Source organism: Saccostrea cucullata, unplaced genomic scaffold (genome assembly GCF_032062105.1).
Source record: "Saccostrea cucullata isolate Sc308-1 unplaced genomic scaffold, CSIRO_AGI_Scuc_v1 ctg506, whole genome shotgun sequence".
Classification (NCBI taxonomy): Eukaryota; Metazoa; Mollusca; class Bivalvia; order Ostreida; family Ostreidae; genus Saccostrea; species Saccostrea cuccullata.
The window spans coordinates 317,641-333,479 of NW_026928892.1; the positions used below are offsets into that span (position 1 = coordinate 317,641).

The 15,839-nt window shown below is 33.4% G+C and overlaps 1 protein-coding gene across 3 annotated transcripts; it reads left to right on the forward strand.

Moving 5' to 3' along the window:
• The first annotated feature begins 1,151 nt into the window (after positions 1–1,151).
• On the forward strand, positions 1,152–9,791 carry LOC134279084 (sodium- and chloride-dependent glycine transporter 1-like). Of its 3 annotated transcripts, XR_009994569.1 has the most exons (14): positions 1,152–1,445; positions 3,322–3,499; positions 3,730–3,861; positions 4,033–4,215; positions 5,311–5,413; positions 5,787–5,919; positions 6,443–6,806; positions 7,147–7,259; positions 7,428–7,562; positions 7,935–8,034; positions 8,267–8,367; positions 8,651–8,812; positions 8,935–9,634; positions 9,671–9,791. XR_009994569.1 is itself a non-coding variant. In XM_062761432.1 (13 exons), the coding sequence occupies exons 1-13, from the start codon at positions 1,323–1,325 to the stop codon at positions 9,148–9,150; spliced, it is 2,043 nt and encodes a 680-aa protein (XP_062617416.1). In that variant the 5' UTR covers positions 1,152–1,322; the 3' UTR covers positions 9,151–9,791. The 3 variants fall into 3 exon arrangements, 2 of the variants coding, with proteins under 2 accessions (XP_062617416.1, XP_062617417.1); XM_062761432.1 differs by having other exon boundaries at positions 8,935–9,791; XM_062761433.1 differs by lacking the exon at positions 1,152–1,445 and adding an exon at positions 2,743–3,088 and having other exon boundaries at positions 8,935–9,791.
• The last annotated feature ends 6,048 nt before the right edge of the window (positions 9,792–15,839 follow it).

Genomic DNA, 15,839 nt, shown 5'->3' on the forward strand with positions numbered 1-15,839 from the left:
TTATTTAAAATGAACTTCCTGTAAAAACAGTAAAGTACAATATGTAGAAAAGATGTGCTCTTGCGGAGAGCCCCCCCCCCCCTCCCCCCCGTTTATTCACATTCACATTTATTCACATTCCACTCCTGAATGATTTTCGTTTTTTATTGCATTTAAAATTGTTTTTGTTCACAACAGTTTGATGTTACATACCAAAAAATCCAAAAATATGAATAAATAAGAAATTATAAAATAGATACATGTAATATTAATAAAAATTTTAACATCAACTAAACATTTTACAATAAAAAATATGTATATATATGCGCGATATAACAAATGATAATTTAAATAAAAGCATACACAAAATTCATTGGAAGTGGAATGTGAATGACAGGGGAGGAGAATGTCAACAAGCAACTGTGATGTAGAACAGAACAGAATCAAGAAACATACATATTAATTATATTATAATTATGTATCTTCCTGCGTTGCAATCCCAAAGTACGACGTCTTTCAAATTACACAACAAACTGTTAAATAATAATAAATGAGAAAAGGTCCCACCTTTTTTAAAGTTAATTAAGTTATATCAATAATATTATAAAACTGTTCCTTAATTATAAAACATATAGTATATATTATAATATTCACTACAGGATTTTCTGATCTGGTATACTAGTATATATGTTACCAGTATTAACAAATTTGATTTAAAAAGTCTTATTTTCAAATTTTAAAATGACAATATTATTCTCTTTTAATAAATAACAGGCTATTCAAGTTAATTTATGTACGAGATAGTTCCATATTCAAATATATATATCAAGAGTCTGTTGAGCTTTTTTGGTTGCAACATGTGCAGGTGAAGCCATTTTGCCAGATGTATAACAGATATTGCCCAGCAATAAAAGAGATTTTGTGGTATCTGTATCTATATTTTGCATAATTGTGCATAACAATACTTTGGGAGTGGCGTTTTCTTTCTAATGAATACAAAACATTTAACTTGTATTCATTGCAGTAGAAATATACTGTACAATGGATTTCAAAATGTCAATACTAGTGGAAATTTTTCATGAAGAAATTATCAATGAATCATGACGTAAATCCTAACAGCCAATCAGATTTAAGGTCAAGGGTTATTTGGTTTAATATAGTACTATTCCCATTATTTACAAACATAGAGTGTGTGAATCGTGGAGGAAGGAACACGTTAAAACCTAAATTCTTTCTGAATTATAAAAATAATATCTTTACCTTCATATTTCACAGAGGAATTTTAAATTAACAAATTAATTTTATTAACAAACAATATAACTAAAGACGTAAAAAATCAGGAAATGAGAGATTTAATTGATCCCACTGCTGACCAAGGAGCGGTTGCTCCGTCATGCAGCATAACATCGCCAGATGGATCGGAATCGGAATTTATGTTTGAAGACGAAGTTCAAGTCGTTGCTGTGGTGAGTAAAAAAGGATATTTTTCTCTGTTTTCTTACTTTCCTTTCTATCAAGAAACAATTAAAATAAAAAAAAAATTACACCCAAACGAGGAAATTTGTCTTTGGCGGGTTTCCTCATCTCATATTTTTTGTAATTTTAGTTTTAAAAAACAACTTTTCTCATTATTTGAATAGTCACCATTTTATTTTAATTTATAAGTATATGTATAGAGAGTACGCGCTTTTACTTTTGTCTAGTTTAGCTGCTATGAAACCCACGTGGGTGACGCAAGCAATGTAAACATATATATGTTTAAATGTTTATTCGAAGCAAATATTCTATATATCTTATCAATGAGAAAGAATGTAATTCAAAAGGCAATCCTTTATTTTAAAAGGCCTCATATCCTTCTTTAATAAAAACATGGCTTTGCTTTTTGCGCCCAAACCTATGGGGCACATGAAAGGGGATACGACGGATTATTTATCTCCGCGCGCATTTTCTTCCTGTTGAAATGGGGGATTTACGAATTCTCGGAAGCACATGTGAAAGCTGTAAATCTAAATAACAAAGGGAATTGATTATGCGCCATGGATAAGATTTGGTTTATAATCCCTTTATCCGAAAATTGTTAAAGATGCTATCAATTAAGCAAACAGATTGACTTAAAATTTACTAAACAAATTTAAAATAAACATGGCCCAATCATTTATTAAATACACGTGGATAATGTATACTTTTGTATTTGTTTATGTACGTATACACCTAACCTGAATTACGGAATTAGGAAATCGATATTTATGTTTTGATACAATTATCAAGACAGTGTATGATAAAGAACAGAATCGATACACGTACGTCTGCCTCCGTGCGTCAGAGAGCTAAAAATAGCATCAAATTCTTGAAAGGAAAACGGGAGCGCTTTTGCTAGATACTTCAAATGATCGAAATGCTTTTGCGATGCTTTTGGCAAAGGATAAAGTAAAATCAATGTTTTTTATTCAATTCTATATTGTTCTTTAAATGTCAGTCAAATAAATGGATGCGGAAAGTCATATCGCCCACAAGTTGCTTTAACGTGGGACGATGTTCATTCTAACTGCAAAGCAATGAACATGTTAAAAGAGAACCGGATAATATTCTCGTGTGCCCAAGTCCAACAATTTGAAATTGGTTCATTGTTCTTTTTTTTTGGTAGTAAATCTTATTAAGCAAAAAAGACAAAACACACTTTTTAAAAATACTTTTATTACCGTATTATTAAGTGCAAATTCCCCAAGGGAGATAATTATTCATTCAGACGGAAGCAAAGCCAGAAAAGGCTAGTTTCTTCTGGTCTCATCAAGTTTTTTCAAGGAATTATGTGTACTGAAAGCGCTTGTGAACTTTGTGACGCACATCCTTTCTAATGCCGACTTGATCTGGAAAATCGATTTTGCATGTTTTCCAAATAAAAATACGCAAATCAATATTCTCTGGGTGATGCAAGTAGATTATCACTGTCTGTGCTCCTTAGATCGACTGGTACGAGCTAGGATAAAAAAAAATTGTTCAAACTGCTGAGTCTGGACCACAGAACATGTGAATTTGTTCTTTCGTTGACCATGATGACTTTTGTTTAGAAATGTCGGGACATTGTGAGGATATCAGGCTTCATCGAGTGGTAATCATAAAGTACCCATGACGTCATTGATGACATAGCAACTGTCTTTCCAAATAAGTTCAATTATTAGAATCCCTAAAATTTAGGCCTTTGAAAAAACAACGAATTACATGTATTTCGAACATTTCTGAACAATATGTTTGAAAGCAATTTATTTCTTTATTAATCAGTGAAGACCGGCTAGACCCTTAACTACATTTATCTTTATTATTAAAATTTTTTGTCCAATACAGAAAGAGATTGCTGATGGTGACGATTTGAGTCAGAGGAGTACCGAAAGTAGCGAGAGCACCGGAGATGACCGAGCGCAGTGGGGCGGGAAATTAGAATTCCTCCTGACGTGTGTTGGTTATGCCGTTGGCTTGGGAAATGTTTGGCGGTTTCCATATCTCTGTTACAGGAATGGCGGAGGTAGATGTCCCTTATTTTTGTTATGTCTATTCAAAATAAAATTTAAATACACTTAAAAGAACCAATGACTCGTGTATTATTGTTAAGTTCGTTAGTAAAAGCCGTTACCTAGAGCAAAGATAGAGTGTTTGCAATTAATTTGCATACATCAACTTGATAACCCCACACCTTTAAAGTTCATTCTTACACGTGGAGAATTCCATTCAATGTTTGTAAACAATGTTTTTCAGGTGCATTTCTTATCCCTTACACTATTATGCTGGCTTTGGTGGGATTGCCCCTGTTTTATCTTGAAGTCGCCATTGGCCAGTATGCCAGTTTGGGACCTATCTCTGTATGGAGAATAAATCCTTTGTTTAAAGGTAAATTCAGGGCATGCATGCATCACCATTCTTTTCTCAGTGATGTCACAATCAACATCACTAAGTTCTGATCTCAAGTGTTATACATCAAAGATTGTAAATTATTATTTATTTTTTAAAAAATCTTTAAATTATTATTTTTTATTACAAAACAATCTTTATTTCTGACAGGTGTTGGATACGCCATGGTCATCGTTTCTTGGTTGATAGGACTTTACTACAATGTTATTATATCCCACGTGCTGTACTATTTGGTCGCTTCGTTCACTTCGGAACTCCCCTGGACTACATGCAATAACGAGTGGAACACTCCCTTCTGCAGAGAATACGATTATAGCAACCAGCAAACGATAGGTATTAAAAAAGCCAATTTTTAAAATGTTTCTTGCAATAGAATTAAATTAAATTATTACTCATATTTCTCTCACAACACAAATATACCAGCAAAATCTCAGGTGTGTTTTCTGTGATGCATGTTTCACATTCTAAGATTAAAATAAATATGATTATATCTGTAGAGCAAATTGCTATCTTCTTAGTCATCTAGTTCAGATGCAGAACTCACTTTTCAGAAACAATGCGTATTGATTTTTTTCAAACTTAAAAACACGCAGCAGCCAATTTTACTCAGTGCTGTGAATAATGTGTTTTTTCTGAAATAAAATTCCTGTGGTGAATCATCTATGTAAACTTAAGCATATTACCACGGCAACATTTTGTACAAGATTCTTCTCAGCGGCCAAAGTTCAGATAGATTTATGTTTAACTTTTAGACATAAGCATGTGGATTAAAGTATATTAATATATCAACTTTTACGTGATTCTTTCAAACTGAACATTGCTATTCTTATCCGTGCTATTTGTTAGCGGCAGAAATCTAGATCAGGTCAGAACACTACCGCAGGTGGTCAAAGATCATTTTGGCGCACTTTTTCCTGGACGCCTGGCATTCTTTGCATGTCCGGGATGTGTTTTCAATTAAGCCTTCGTTAAGCATGTCCATGCGCATCAGGGGGGCTCTAAAGGGGGTTAAATATAATGAAATAATCATTATATAACTATTATAGAATATTGAATATTGATTTAAAAGTCACAGTTGAAAGAGTCATGCTTTATTCTTTAGAAAATCAAAAATCGGATTGTAAAGGTTAAATATACGAATATTTAGACACGATTTATCGTATAAAGAAAATCCGAGAAGTTTTACCGGAAGAGATTTAAGGGGGTCAGTGACCATTGTGTACGTCATATTTTTTACCGTGCTAATTTTTTGATATACATTAACGATAAACATTAAAGACTATGAATATAAAATATTAAACTAAGTTAGAGTAATTCATCTGTTCCTCAAGACTTGATATAAATCGCAAAAAGCAAAAGATAAATTAAAACTTAAGTTAATTATTACAAGAATATTCGATAAATATATTTCATTGCACTGTTTTATAGGAAACAGCACTCTGAACTCGACCTTAGTGAATTTCACGGTTATAGAGAACACTACTGCAATACATCACAGCCTCATAACCACACCCAGCGAGGAGTATTACAAGTAAGCCTTTGTACCCACCCTTCTCAGTATCTCAAAGAATGCATTGCACGTGTGTGTTCATACATTTTGCATATATTTTATGTGCGTGTCTAAATGTGTTTAAGGAATATAAGGACTGTATGTCCTTAAATAATGAAATACATGTATATTCATTATTTTATATAACATGTAAATTCAGCCTTGAAAAAAGATAACAAAAACAAAGTAACTGTCTTTCAAGTATCAACACGACATCCAAAACACGTACATGTACATGAACCCTGCCAGTCAATTGTTGATGTACCGTTTAATGGGGATATTGATTTTTCCAGAGCATTGACCTTCCAAATTCGAATGTTGACCTTGTGTTTATTTCCGTTTTTTTTTTTTGCAGCCGCCACGTCCTTGGAAAATCCTCAGGATTAGATGAGTTCGGCTCGGTTCAGCCATATCTGGTCTTAACTCTGCTAGCAGCATGGGTAATTGTGTACCTAACACTCTTGAAGGGAATACAATCACTCGGAAAGGTGCGTGTCTTGGGGAAATCAGTATTGATTATTCCCGACGAGTAATTAACCCCAGAGTGGGCTCAAAATAAGCATGTTTTCCCTGCCAGTGTCCGAGGCAATTTGCCATATGGCTTCATCTCTTGTAGAAGAGATTTGTCTTCATACGAGGAAAAACACAATTTAGCATCGCCATCAGTGTAATGAGACTCAAGGGTCATTATCTTTTCTCTGCCGCAGCTAAGTGTGTGTTTTTGGCTCTAGGGTTTTTGGCACCAAGGAGAATCTATTCGAAGACTGATTTTCTTGTAAATGTTTCTGCCCTTCGTTTATCACCCAAGCAATATTTGCTGATGGTGAATTATCTCAATTACTTGTAAAATAACACTCAATTTCAGAGCAGAAAGTTCACCCAAAAAAAAAATGGTGTATTGCAATGAATTGCAATGAATATGCATGTAGTTAATATATAATAAGAATACACGAGTTAAAAAAAAACAACAAAAAAAACCCCCCATTTTTTATCTATCATCCAATCTTACAGGTTGTGTATTTCACCGCCATTTTCCCCTACGTCATGCTGATCGTTCTCATGTTCCGGGGTGTTACACTTCCGGGCGCTGCCGATGGTATAGTATACTACCTTAAACCAGACTTTGCAAAACTCTTGGAACCACGTGTTTGGAGCGACGCCTGTACACAGATATTTTACTCACTCAGTGCATGCTCAGGAGGGCTGATCGCCATGTCCAGCTACAACAAATTTAAGAACAACTGCTATCGTGACGCATTAATTGTTTGCATCATCAACTGTGGTACAAGCGTCTTTGCTGGTTTTGTCATCTTCTCTATTTTGGGTTTCATGGCCCAGGAAAAGAATGTACCCGTTTCTGAGGTTGCACAAGGAGGTCAGCACATTAATTAGAAATTGCAAAGCATAACAAAAGAGTATATATTATAAAGACTATATCCAAGTCATTAGTACGGTGTTGTTTGTTGACAAACTTAACAATTTAGGAAAAGTTTGCATAAAATAAAGTAATATAAACTTGCTTTGAAGAAACCTACTCATTTTCAAATGTGTAGAAAACTAAATGTATATTTCTGATTCATCCACTCTTCAAGTTTTCCTATCTTTCTCATAGCATACCACCATAAAACAAGGAAGCACTTGTGCAATTTAAATCTCCAATGCTGTATAGAATTTGTTAAAAGCGTTCTTTAATAGTTTCATACTTTATTCTCCAGGACCAGGGCTGGCTTTCATCGTATATCCCGAAGCCTTGTCACGTCTTCCAGTTGCGCCTATGTGGGCTGTTCTCTTCTTCATAATGATGGCAACCCTCGGTTTTGGCTCAGAGGTATTAATCAAGATACTTTTCAAATATATAAAAACTTTGGTCTCAAGAAGATATGCAACTGAAATGTATAATTCAAGAGAAACCAGATATCTATACTGAATATCCCCTTAATTGTTTAACATTTGGTTTCATATTAAAAAAAATAATTAAAAATATGTTAAATTTTAGTTCTCAATCGTGGAATGTGTACTTAGCGCCCTGACGGACGTGTTTCCTCAAATTCAGCCCAGAAAATTCAACATTATATTCCGCACTGTGTTCACAGCATTCAGCTTCTTATTGGGACTTCCGATGGTTTGCAAGGTAATGGGGGATTGCTAAACGGAAGGCGGACATCCGCTTCATGTTAATTTTCCGATGGTCTCTTACATGACGAAACATTCACTTTCTGACATTTAATATTTTACGTAATCAGTACAGGATTTTAATAAATAATAGATATATTTTCTGCAGTACATTAATTTTGCTATAAATATTTATCTGCTTCAAATCTCAGAGGAATTATTAACGATATAAACCGAGAAATTTGATATCAAAAGTAAATGCACATTTATACATTATAAATATGAATTAAACGAACCAGCACGTCTTTCCGCATGTTTGAATGCAGATCTTTCCTTTATGTTTTGCTATATTCAGGAAAATAAAACGCCACTAACTTTAACTTTATTATAGGGTGGAATTTATCTACTGAACTTGGTAGACTTCAGTGTTGGCGGATTTCCCCTGTTAGTTGTCGGACTCTTTGAATTAATGGCAATCAGCTGGATCTACGGTATATATTTAATCTGTTTATGCCATTTGATTCCTCTGTCATGTTCTAAATTTTGAATTTAACGGGTGAGAGTTGTCATGTTCTAAATTTTGTATTTACTCACATCCAGTAAATTAAAAATTTAGAACATGACACCTCTGTGAATTTTGCAAATGAAAAATAATAATAGGTTAATAATTATTTTAAGAAGTTTTATTCTAAGTAAATGAATATTCTTTTCTTCTGTTTTTAGGATATAACAGATTTTCTGACAATATTTATTCCATGCTTGGAAGCAGACCGAGTAAATACTGGGAAATTTGTTGGAAGTTTATATCAATTTTAGTAATAGCTGTAAGTATTCTTTGCATTACTCTTCTTTATTCAAACAAAAATGCACTTTTCGTATGCCTGATCATGTCAAAGAGCACGCGTCGGGTGTGAGCGGTCCACAGGGGATGCTTACTCCTCCATGACATCTGATCCCGCCTCGTGATGATTGCTCTGCTCCTAAATTTAACATGTTGCTTGAATAGATTTTTGGGCTGGAAAACTGTTATTTGTCTCATATTTCATTGTAAATTTGACAAAATGGTGAAGGATAAATCTACAAATAAAGATGTTTTGATTCCTGCAGGTCACAGTCTTAATGAATATTGTTATGTACTCCGAGCCCGATCTTGACGGACAGACATATCCTGCATGGGCCAAATCTCTCGGCTGGCTAATCGTAATGTTTCCTATTATCGTCATTCCATTGTGGTTCCTTGCCAAATACTGCACCGATGGCGGATGGAAGGTAAATATACATCCTCAAATTTTCAAAGATCTTGGAAAAAATCATGAATAATAATCATACAGTTTGAATAAATTTCATCAAAACTTTATTAAATTTTTTTTGAAATTTTTTTTGTAAACCAGTTATTACGTGAAGGTGTCAAACCGTTGAAGTCTTGGGGACCCTCAGAAGCCAACAAGAAATTTGAATATAGGGACAATGGAGTGACGTACAGATCTGACCGTAGCGCTTTCGCTAAGCTGATGAGCAGTAATTTATCCAATATGACAACTAATACTACGTTATCAGACTTTCCCTTCAGTTCTTCCAATGTACTTAACGGCCCCGATATGGCTTGATGACGGGTGACCATAGAAACAAACATGTCTGTGATGCTGATTTTTTTGTTTTGTTCTGGTGTGAACTGTTGAAGGTGTGAAGTATATAGTGGTAGTTGTGTTAATGTAATGATCATTTTCACACACATCTGCATATACCCATACGACAATTTTAGGGGTTTAGAAGCGTAATAAAATGTTGTAGTGCGAGTGGAATTTGAGATAAAGATGAACGGAACGAATGAATGGTTAGTCTGGAGTTTCCCGGGACTTATTATTTTCTTGCAGCAAACTTGTCAAATCAAGATATGAGTCCACTAGCTAAGGGTGTTTGGATGTTATAGTTGCATATCCTGGTCCTCAATCCGAAACTCGATCTGACAATATACAGCAAATATGTTGCAATGACGTCACATGATCTACACATATCATCATCCGCCATCTTAATTTATGACCATGTATCATCGAGGTTTCGTATCTTAATTTATGACCATGTATCATCGAGGTTTCGTATCTTAATTTATGACCATGTATCATGGAGGTTTTGCATCTTAATTCATGACTCATATATCACCGAGGTTAAATAAATAATTATCAGATTTTTTTTATGAAACAATATTTTTAGTCAATATTTTATTTTATCTCCACGAGTGTTCAGTGTAGTACTAGTAAGTCTTATTGCAAGAGACTCGCTTTTATTGTTAGCTTGTTAATGATTCGATCTTACATTTGTTGTCATTGCCATGGTAAGCTTTATGTACTATTGGATCTCAACACTGTGGGTAGAAGTAGTGTAGCACGTATTTTGTGTTAGTACAATATATACCATGTCCATGCTTTATTTGTCAATTCGATCCCCAGGACATTTGTCAGAGAAGTGACGAATTGCTACTTCAATTCGAGACATCGTGTTTTTATGGGAAGCGGATTAAATTTATTTTTCTACGAACAAATTTTTGCTGAATAGTTTATGCTTTTGTACAAAAGAATTCTGTTTAATCGTACATGTATGGTTTACGTATTTATGACGTTGTTGCGTTATCTTTTTAGTCGCGGCTTACTCAGGGAATATTGATTTTAAGGTATTTTAAGCCCTCTGTCTCACAAAGTTAGATAACTCATACCAATGTCTTTCATTCCTTTTAATTTCCTTAAGTCTTATATTGCTATTTTTACAAATAGTGCTAAATTTGATCGATTAGTGCAAGAAAAAGAACATTTATTGTAATTTTTTATTTAAAGAATGAAATTAAAATTCTTCATTTTCAAATTTGATCTCTAATTTTGTTTGAAATTTCATATTTTACGAACTATTCATTTAGAGAGTTATCAAAATTGTGATTCGTTAAAATATGGGCCAATATCTGCCAATCCGTATTCTTCTTTTTTTCATTGATATATTTATTTACTTGTATACAGATTTTAAAATATATAAACCATGATTTTTTTGTATTTACTTTCATGAAAAGTTCCTAGTACAATTGTATATTGCTTATAATTTATTTTTTGAAAATATACGTTTTATGTACTGTATGAGTTGTTCTTTATTTGAGGGAAATTTAATTATTCATATGTCATGTACATTTTCCTCCTTTTTACTCATTTTCTCCCTTTTTCGCATGATCAGACTGAATCTCTTTGCCTAAATTTATCTATTGTGTTTATTTTACTAGAGTTTTTAGTTGAGTGATGTGTTCAGTAAAACAAAATGATGGTATACCTACATTGCAAACATTTTGAAATATTGAGAGTAGCTTGTTTTATTTCCTCTAGCTATGATTTGTGAGAATTTTTTAGAATGTTAAGAAATGAACCAATACAGTAAAAAAAAAAAGTGAATAAAAATAGTAAAATTTGAAAAAATATTGTTGATTCCTTTTTTTGAACGGTTTTGCATTGACCTCGTCAATTTATTATTTGAAGAATGCTTATATATCAGACATCAGGGTACTTGCATTGGAACAGCTCGACACGGACTAGTCCGAAACCTTTAAACCGAATACTCATACAAATATAGAGACCAAGTACAGTTTTCAAAACTTCAATGTTCATAAAAAGTTTACACGGTGCAACTCTTTCATGAGCTTAAGGAAGAATTAGAAAACAGTTATGTACAATTACAGACAAGTATTGGAAACCGACCCGTTAGGGATGTCGAGGATCTAAAATCAAAATTTCAACATCTTAAGTACTGAGTATATTTAAAGAGAGGGTCTATGCAAAAGAATTCCTCAGAAGCTATATTGAATTTGAAACGATTCTTTTAAGGGAAAGTGTGATTAATGAAGGCATTGACAGTAGTACTTTTGTGTACTAGAATTTAATGTATTTCAATTTTCTTCATGAAAAGTGAGTACTGTAAAATCAAATATTTTCTTTGGATCAAATTTTCGAGGTTTAAGGAAAAATATTGGTTATTTGGGATTTTATTTCGTGTTTGGGAAATGTTTAGTGGTATTGCATATGAAATTTTACATTTCATGGCGGTAGGTAAGATAAAATAACAAATTCTAAGGACTCGTGCAGATCAAACAGGCGGTTGCAACTTGTACTGCTTTGACAATTTTGTCACATTCGGTAAAATCAAATGAAATGGGATATGATAACTTGCAATCCGCCCGCGATTTCTTAACTCATAAATCTTTATGGAACCTGGCGTCATCATAATTCCAATTCCAAATTATCCAAATCAGCAAACTGGTTTGAATGTACCGTATGCTACCTATCGCCCAGAGATAATAAGTCCTTAATTGGACACAAGTCCTAAGTTCCAAAAGCAGGTCACATCATTTAACAGTCACAGAATTTGAAAGTGAAATAAACATTAAAAATAAATAAGTTATTTTTGGAAAACAAGATTTTTATTTCAAGCGAATTTTTAAATCTAAATCGATTAATATGTAGGAAACGGTCACCTTTATTGTTTAAATCGTGTGTTGCGAATTTGAAACTACATGTAATCGGAAACTCTTAGATTTGATATTTTAAAAGCATCAAATATTCTATTTATGCTAGCTTTCACTAAGTAGCATTAAAAAGCTAGTCTAAAGTCATTTACTAGATCTTGACCTTAAGGTCAAGATCTAGTAAATAACTTTAGACTAATTTGTTGGTGCTAGATCCATTATGACGTCATAATCAATTTCAACTTTCTTTTTCCCGTACTTTACAGCTTTAGCAGAATTATGTAAAAAATAGGGTATTTTCATGACATTCAATTTGAAATCATATGAAAAGTAAACCGGATACCTATATTAAATTTGATATTGATTTAAAGAAGAGGCCATGAACATATTAATTACCGTTTTCTGAGAGACTGTAGGCAATCTGGATACATTTCCTTTGTCGAATATGAAGAAAACTCCCATACTCATGACTGGTTTTCTTAATTTTTCATTGAAAATGACAGTTTAAAATACAGTTTTTCATCTTGTTTACCTACAAATTATGCTCCGAAACACCTTATTTGACCAAGCTAAAGTTGTAAAGCATCAATAAAGGAATTTATTTCTTAAATTTGATAAATCTGTAGGCACCTTTCATTTACTAGATCTTGACCTTAACGTAGATGCTATGTAGCCGCTACACTCTAGAACGCACCCTTGAGGATCGCTGCAGAACTATGAAATAGAGACAATCGCAACCAGAAAACCAAGAAAAACACCGAGGTTGTTTTTCTGTTTCTTTAATTTTTTCGGTCGAAATGGAGATTTTCCAGCACCAGAAGACGTTTGTTGGTCTTAACTGAAGGCGGGGTTTCATTGGACACAATATAAGCCTAAAGTACGCCCAGCCCGACGCAAAATTTTATTTAACCTTAAAAAAAAAACGATTATATTTATCATTAATGCATTCTGGAAAAAAATTACTTTGAAAACTCAACATTGATGATGAAATTTTCATTAAAAAAATCCCAGTCTACCTAGCTTACTTTTCATCTTGTTTGCCTACAAATTATGCTCCGAAACACCTTATTTAACCACGCTAAAGTTGTAAAGCATCAATAAAGGAATTTATTTCTCAAATTTGATAAATCTGTAGGCACCTTTCATTTACTAGATCTTGACCTTAACGTAGATGCTATGTAGCCGCTACACTCTAGAACGCACCCTTGAGGATCGCTGCAGAACTATGAAATAGAGACAATCGCAACCAGAAAACCAAGAAAAACACCGAGGTTGTTTTTCTGTTTCTTTAATTTTTTCGGTCGAAATGGAGATTTTCCAGCACCAGAAGACGTTTGTTGGTCTTAACTGAAGGCGGGGTTTCATTTGACACAAAATAAGCCTAAAGTACGCCCAGCCCGACGCAAAATTTTATTTAACCTTAAAAAAAAACGATTATATTTATCATTAATGCATTCTGGAAAAAAATTACTTTGAAAACTCAACATTGATGATGAAATTTTCATAAAAAAAATCCCAGTCTACCTAGCTTACTTTTTCGTTCAGAATCTGCATAGGGCAAACACACATTATTTTAAAGTTCACCGAATCCTATCAATTTGAAAGTTCCCTTTTTTCTTTTTAGACCGATGTGAAAAATAAATCTTATTAGTATTTCATATTCGCCTGATAAACCATGCACAGATCAAGTTGAAAACAATTTTTTTGTTGTTTCTAAAATGTTGGCTTTTTGGCCAAGATAAGGATCCTTAAATTATACAGATATTTTGCTACAGATAAGTACATAGTGTACTTTTTTCAAGGGTCCCCTTTCGATAACTTTTGCCTAATAGTCTGAACAACCATCACAACTGAAGTTCTATGAAAAGAGAGTGCGTCATTATCTTGCATGACTTGCATGATTTCATTTGGAGTGCTAAATCACGTCACGCAACAGGATGTATTTTACGGAGCTGTCATGTTCTAAATTTTGAATTTACCGGGTGGGAGTGATTACAAAATTTAGAACATGAAATGTTGTATTTACTCCCACCAGGTAATTTCAACATTTAGATCATGACAGAGTGATGGAGGTCTTAATTGTCTTTGCTAACTTATAAATCGGAATTTTTGAAAACCTTTGGCATCAACTTATTTATCAGTACCCTTCCTTGATTTGAATCGTGCACATTATCAGTTGGAACGTAGCAAATTAGTAGGGACATACTCGTATAAACATCATACGCAGGTGAAGGTGAAGATACTTATTTACATTTTCAATGTCTTTGTCCGAGATAAAATTACAAATACCAAAAATACTTATTTCTACATAAATCTTCTGGTTCATCGATGGGCGTGGTTAAAAAAAATCAAGTGCGGAGTGGGACAAATAGAGACATAAGCGGGGCTTGTAGCACATGAATTTGCGGAATCAAGAGCAAGCAATATAAGAAATAACTGTCATATTTTTTGGTTTCATGACGATGATCAATCGATCGGCATGCATGTTAATAATATGCATAAACGCTAAAGGCGTTTATGCAAATTACATGTATCACGCACGTCACTCGATTGATCACACCGTGAAACCAAAATATCAGACAGTTATTTCTTAATTTGAAGTGATAAATCAACGATAAAATGGAGGTCTACATTTTCTTTGCTAACATAACTAGAGATTTTTGAAACCCTTGAAACATCAACTTACTAATCAGTAGTTCAGTACCCTTTCATTATTTGAATTTTCACCTTATTCTCGCGCACATAATCAGTTAGAAGAGTCGCGAATTAAAAGGGACATATAAACGTCATATGCAGTAGAAGGTGAAACTACATAAATAAGGAAAGTTGAAGATGGAATCGCATCTTTCATTATACCTCTACTGATTTTCCCTATATAACATTAGATCGTTAGATATGACTAATTCCCTAGAAATCGTTCTGAATGGACTAATCCTCGTGTGTTAGTCATATGAGCTAATCCATGCACCGAAAGGTAATTTTATTAGTTATTCTCTACATATTACTTTTACATTGGTATCATATGTGAGTGGACTAATCCCCGTGTGTTAGTTCAGTGAGCTAATCCCGGCTTTGAAATAACGCTATCTGACTCCTCTAAATTTTATGTCTGTATCGCTATAATAAAACAGTTAAAAAGTATATCATTGCGGGAGTTAGCAAAATTCCAGTTTCCCTTGGCCAGGACTATTTCCCTCGGCTTCACCTCGGGAAATAGTCCTGACCTTGGGGAACTGGAATCTTTCGCCTCGGGAAATAGTCCTGTCCGAGGGAAACTGGAATCTTGCTAACTCCCGCAATGCTATACTTTAACTGTATTTTCAGGTTCATTCATATATATCTAGTCGACATGACAATGAATACATGTATTATCATTTGATAAAACGTCGTTGGTACATCAAGCAAAGCAATATTTTTTTTTCTTTTTTCTTAATGTATAGAGAATAAGAAAAAATAAATTCTGGTTCATAGGTAAAGAAAAACTTATCGGCTATTAAAGGAGCACGATTTGTTTTTATAGGAAATCAAACAGAATTTTCGAAGACGTCGTCTCGAAACACTACATGAGTACTGTCAACACACTTGAGTGTAGAATTAAAATGATCCTTGTCTAATTAATTTGAAAAAAAAGTAGATTCATATTTATATTTGTTTATTGATTTATGACTTACTTATTAGCCTTTTTATTTATTATCTTTTTTTAAAAATGCATTCGCTTTTTTTTTTTTTTTTTTTTTTTTTTTTAAAAAGATCGAGTTAAATGACATAATGGGTATATCCTGAAAGAAATTTAATTCCTGTTTC

Excerpts from the sequence above, each read along its gene's own strand:
- LOC134279084 (XM_062761432.1), top strand. The coding sequence starts at position 1,323 with ATGAGAGATTTAATTGATCCCACTGCTGACCAAGGAGCGGTTGCTCCG. Across the intron at positions 4,216-5,310 it reads TAGCAACCAGCAAACGATAG|GAAACAGCACTCTGAACTCG; the intron begins GTATTAAAAAAG and ends ACTGTTTTATAG. Across the intron at positions 8,813-8,934 it reads GCACCGATGGCGGATGGAAG|TTATTACGTGAAGGTGTCAA; the intron begins GTAAATATACAT and ends TTTGTAAACCAG.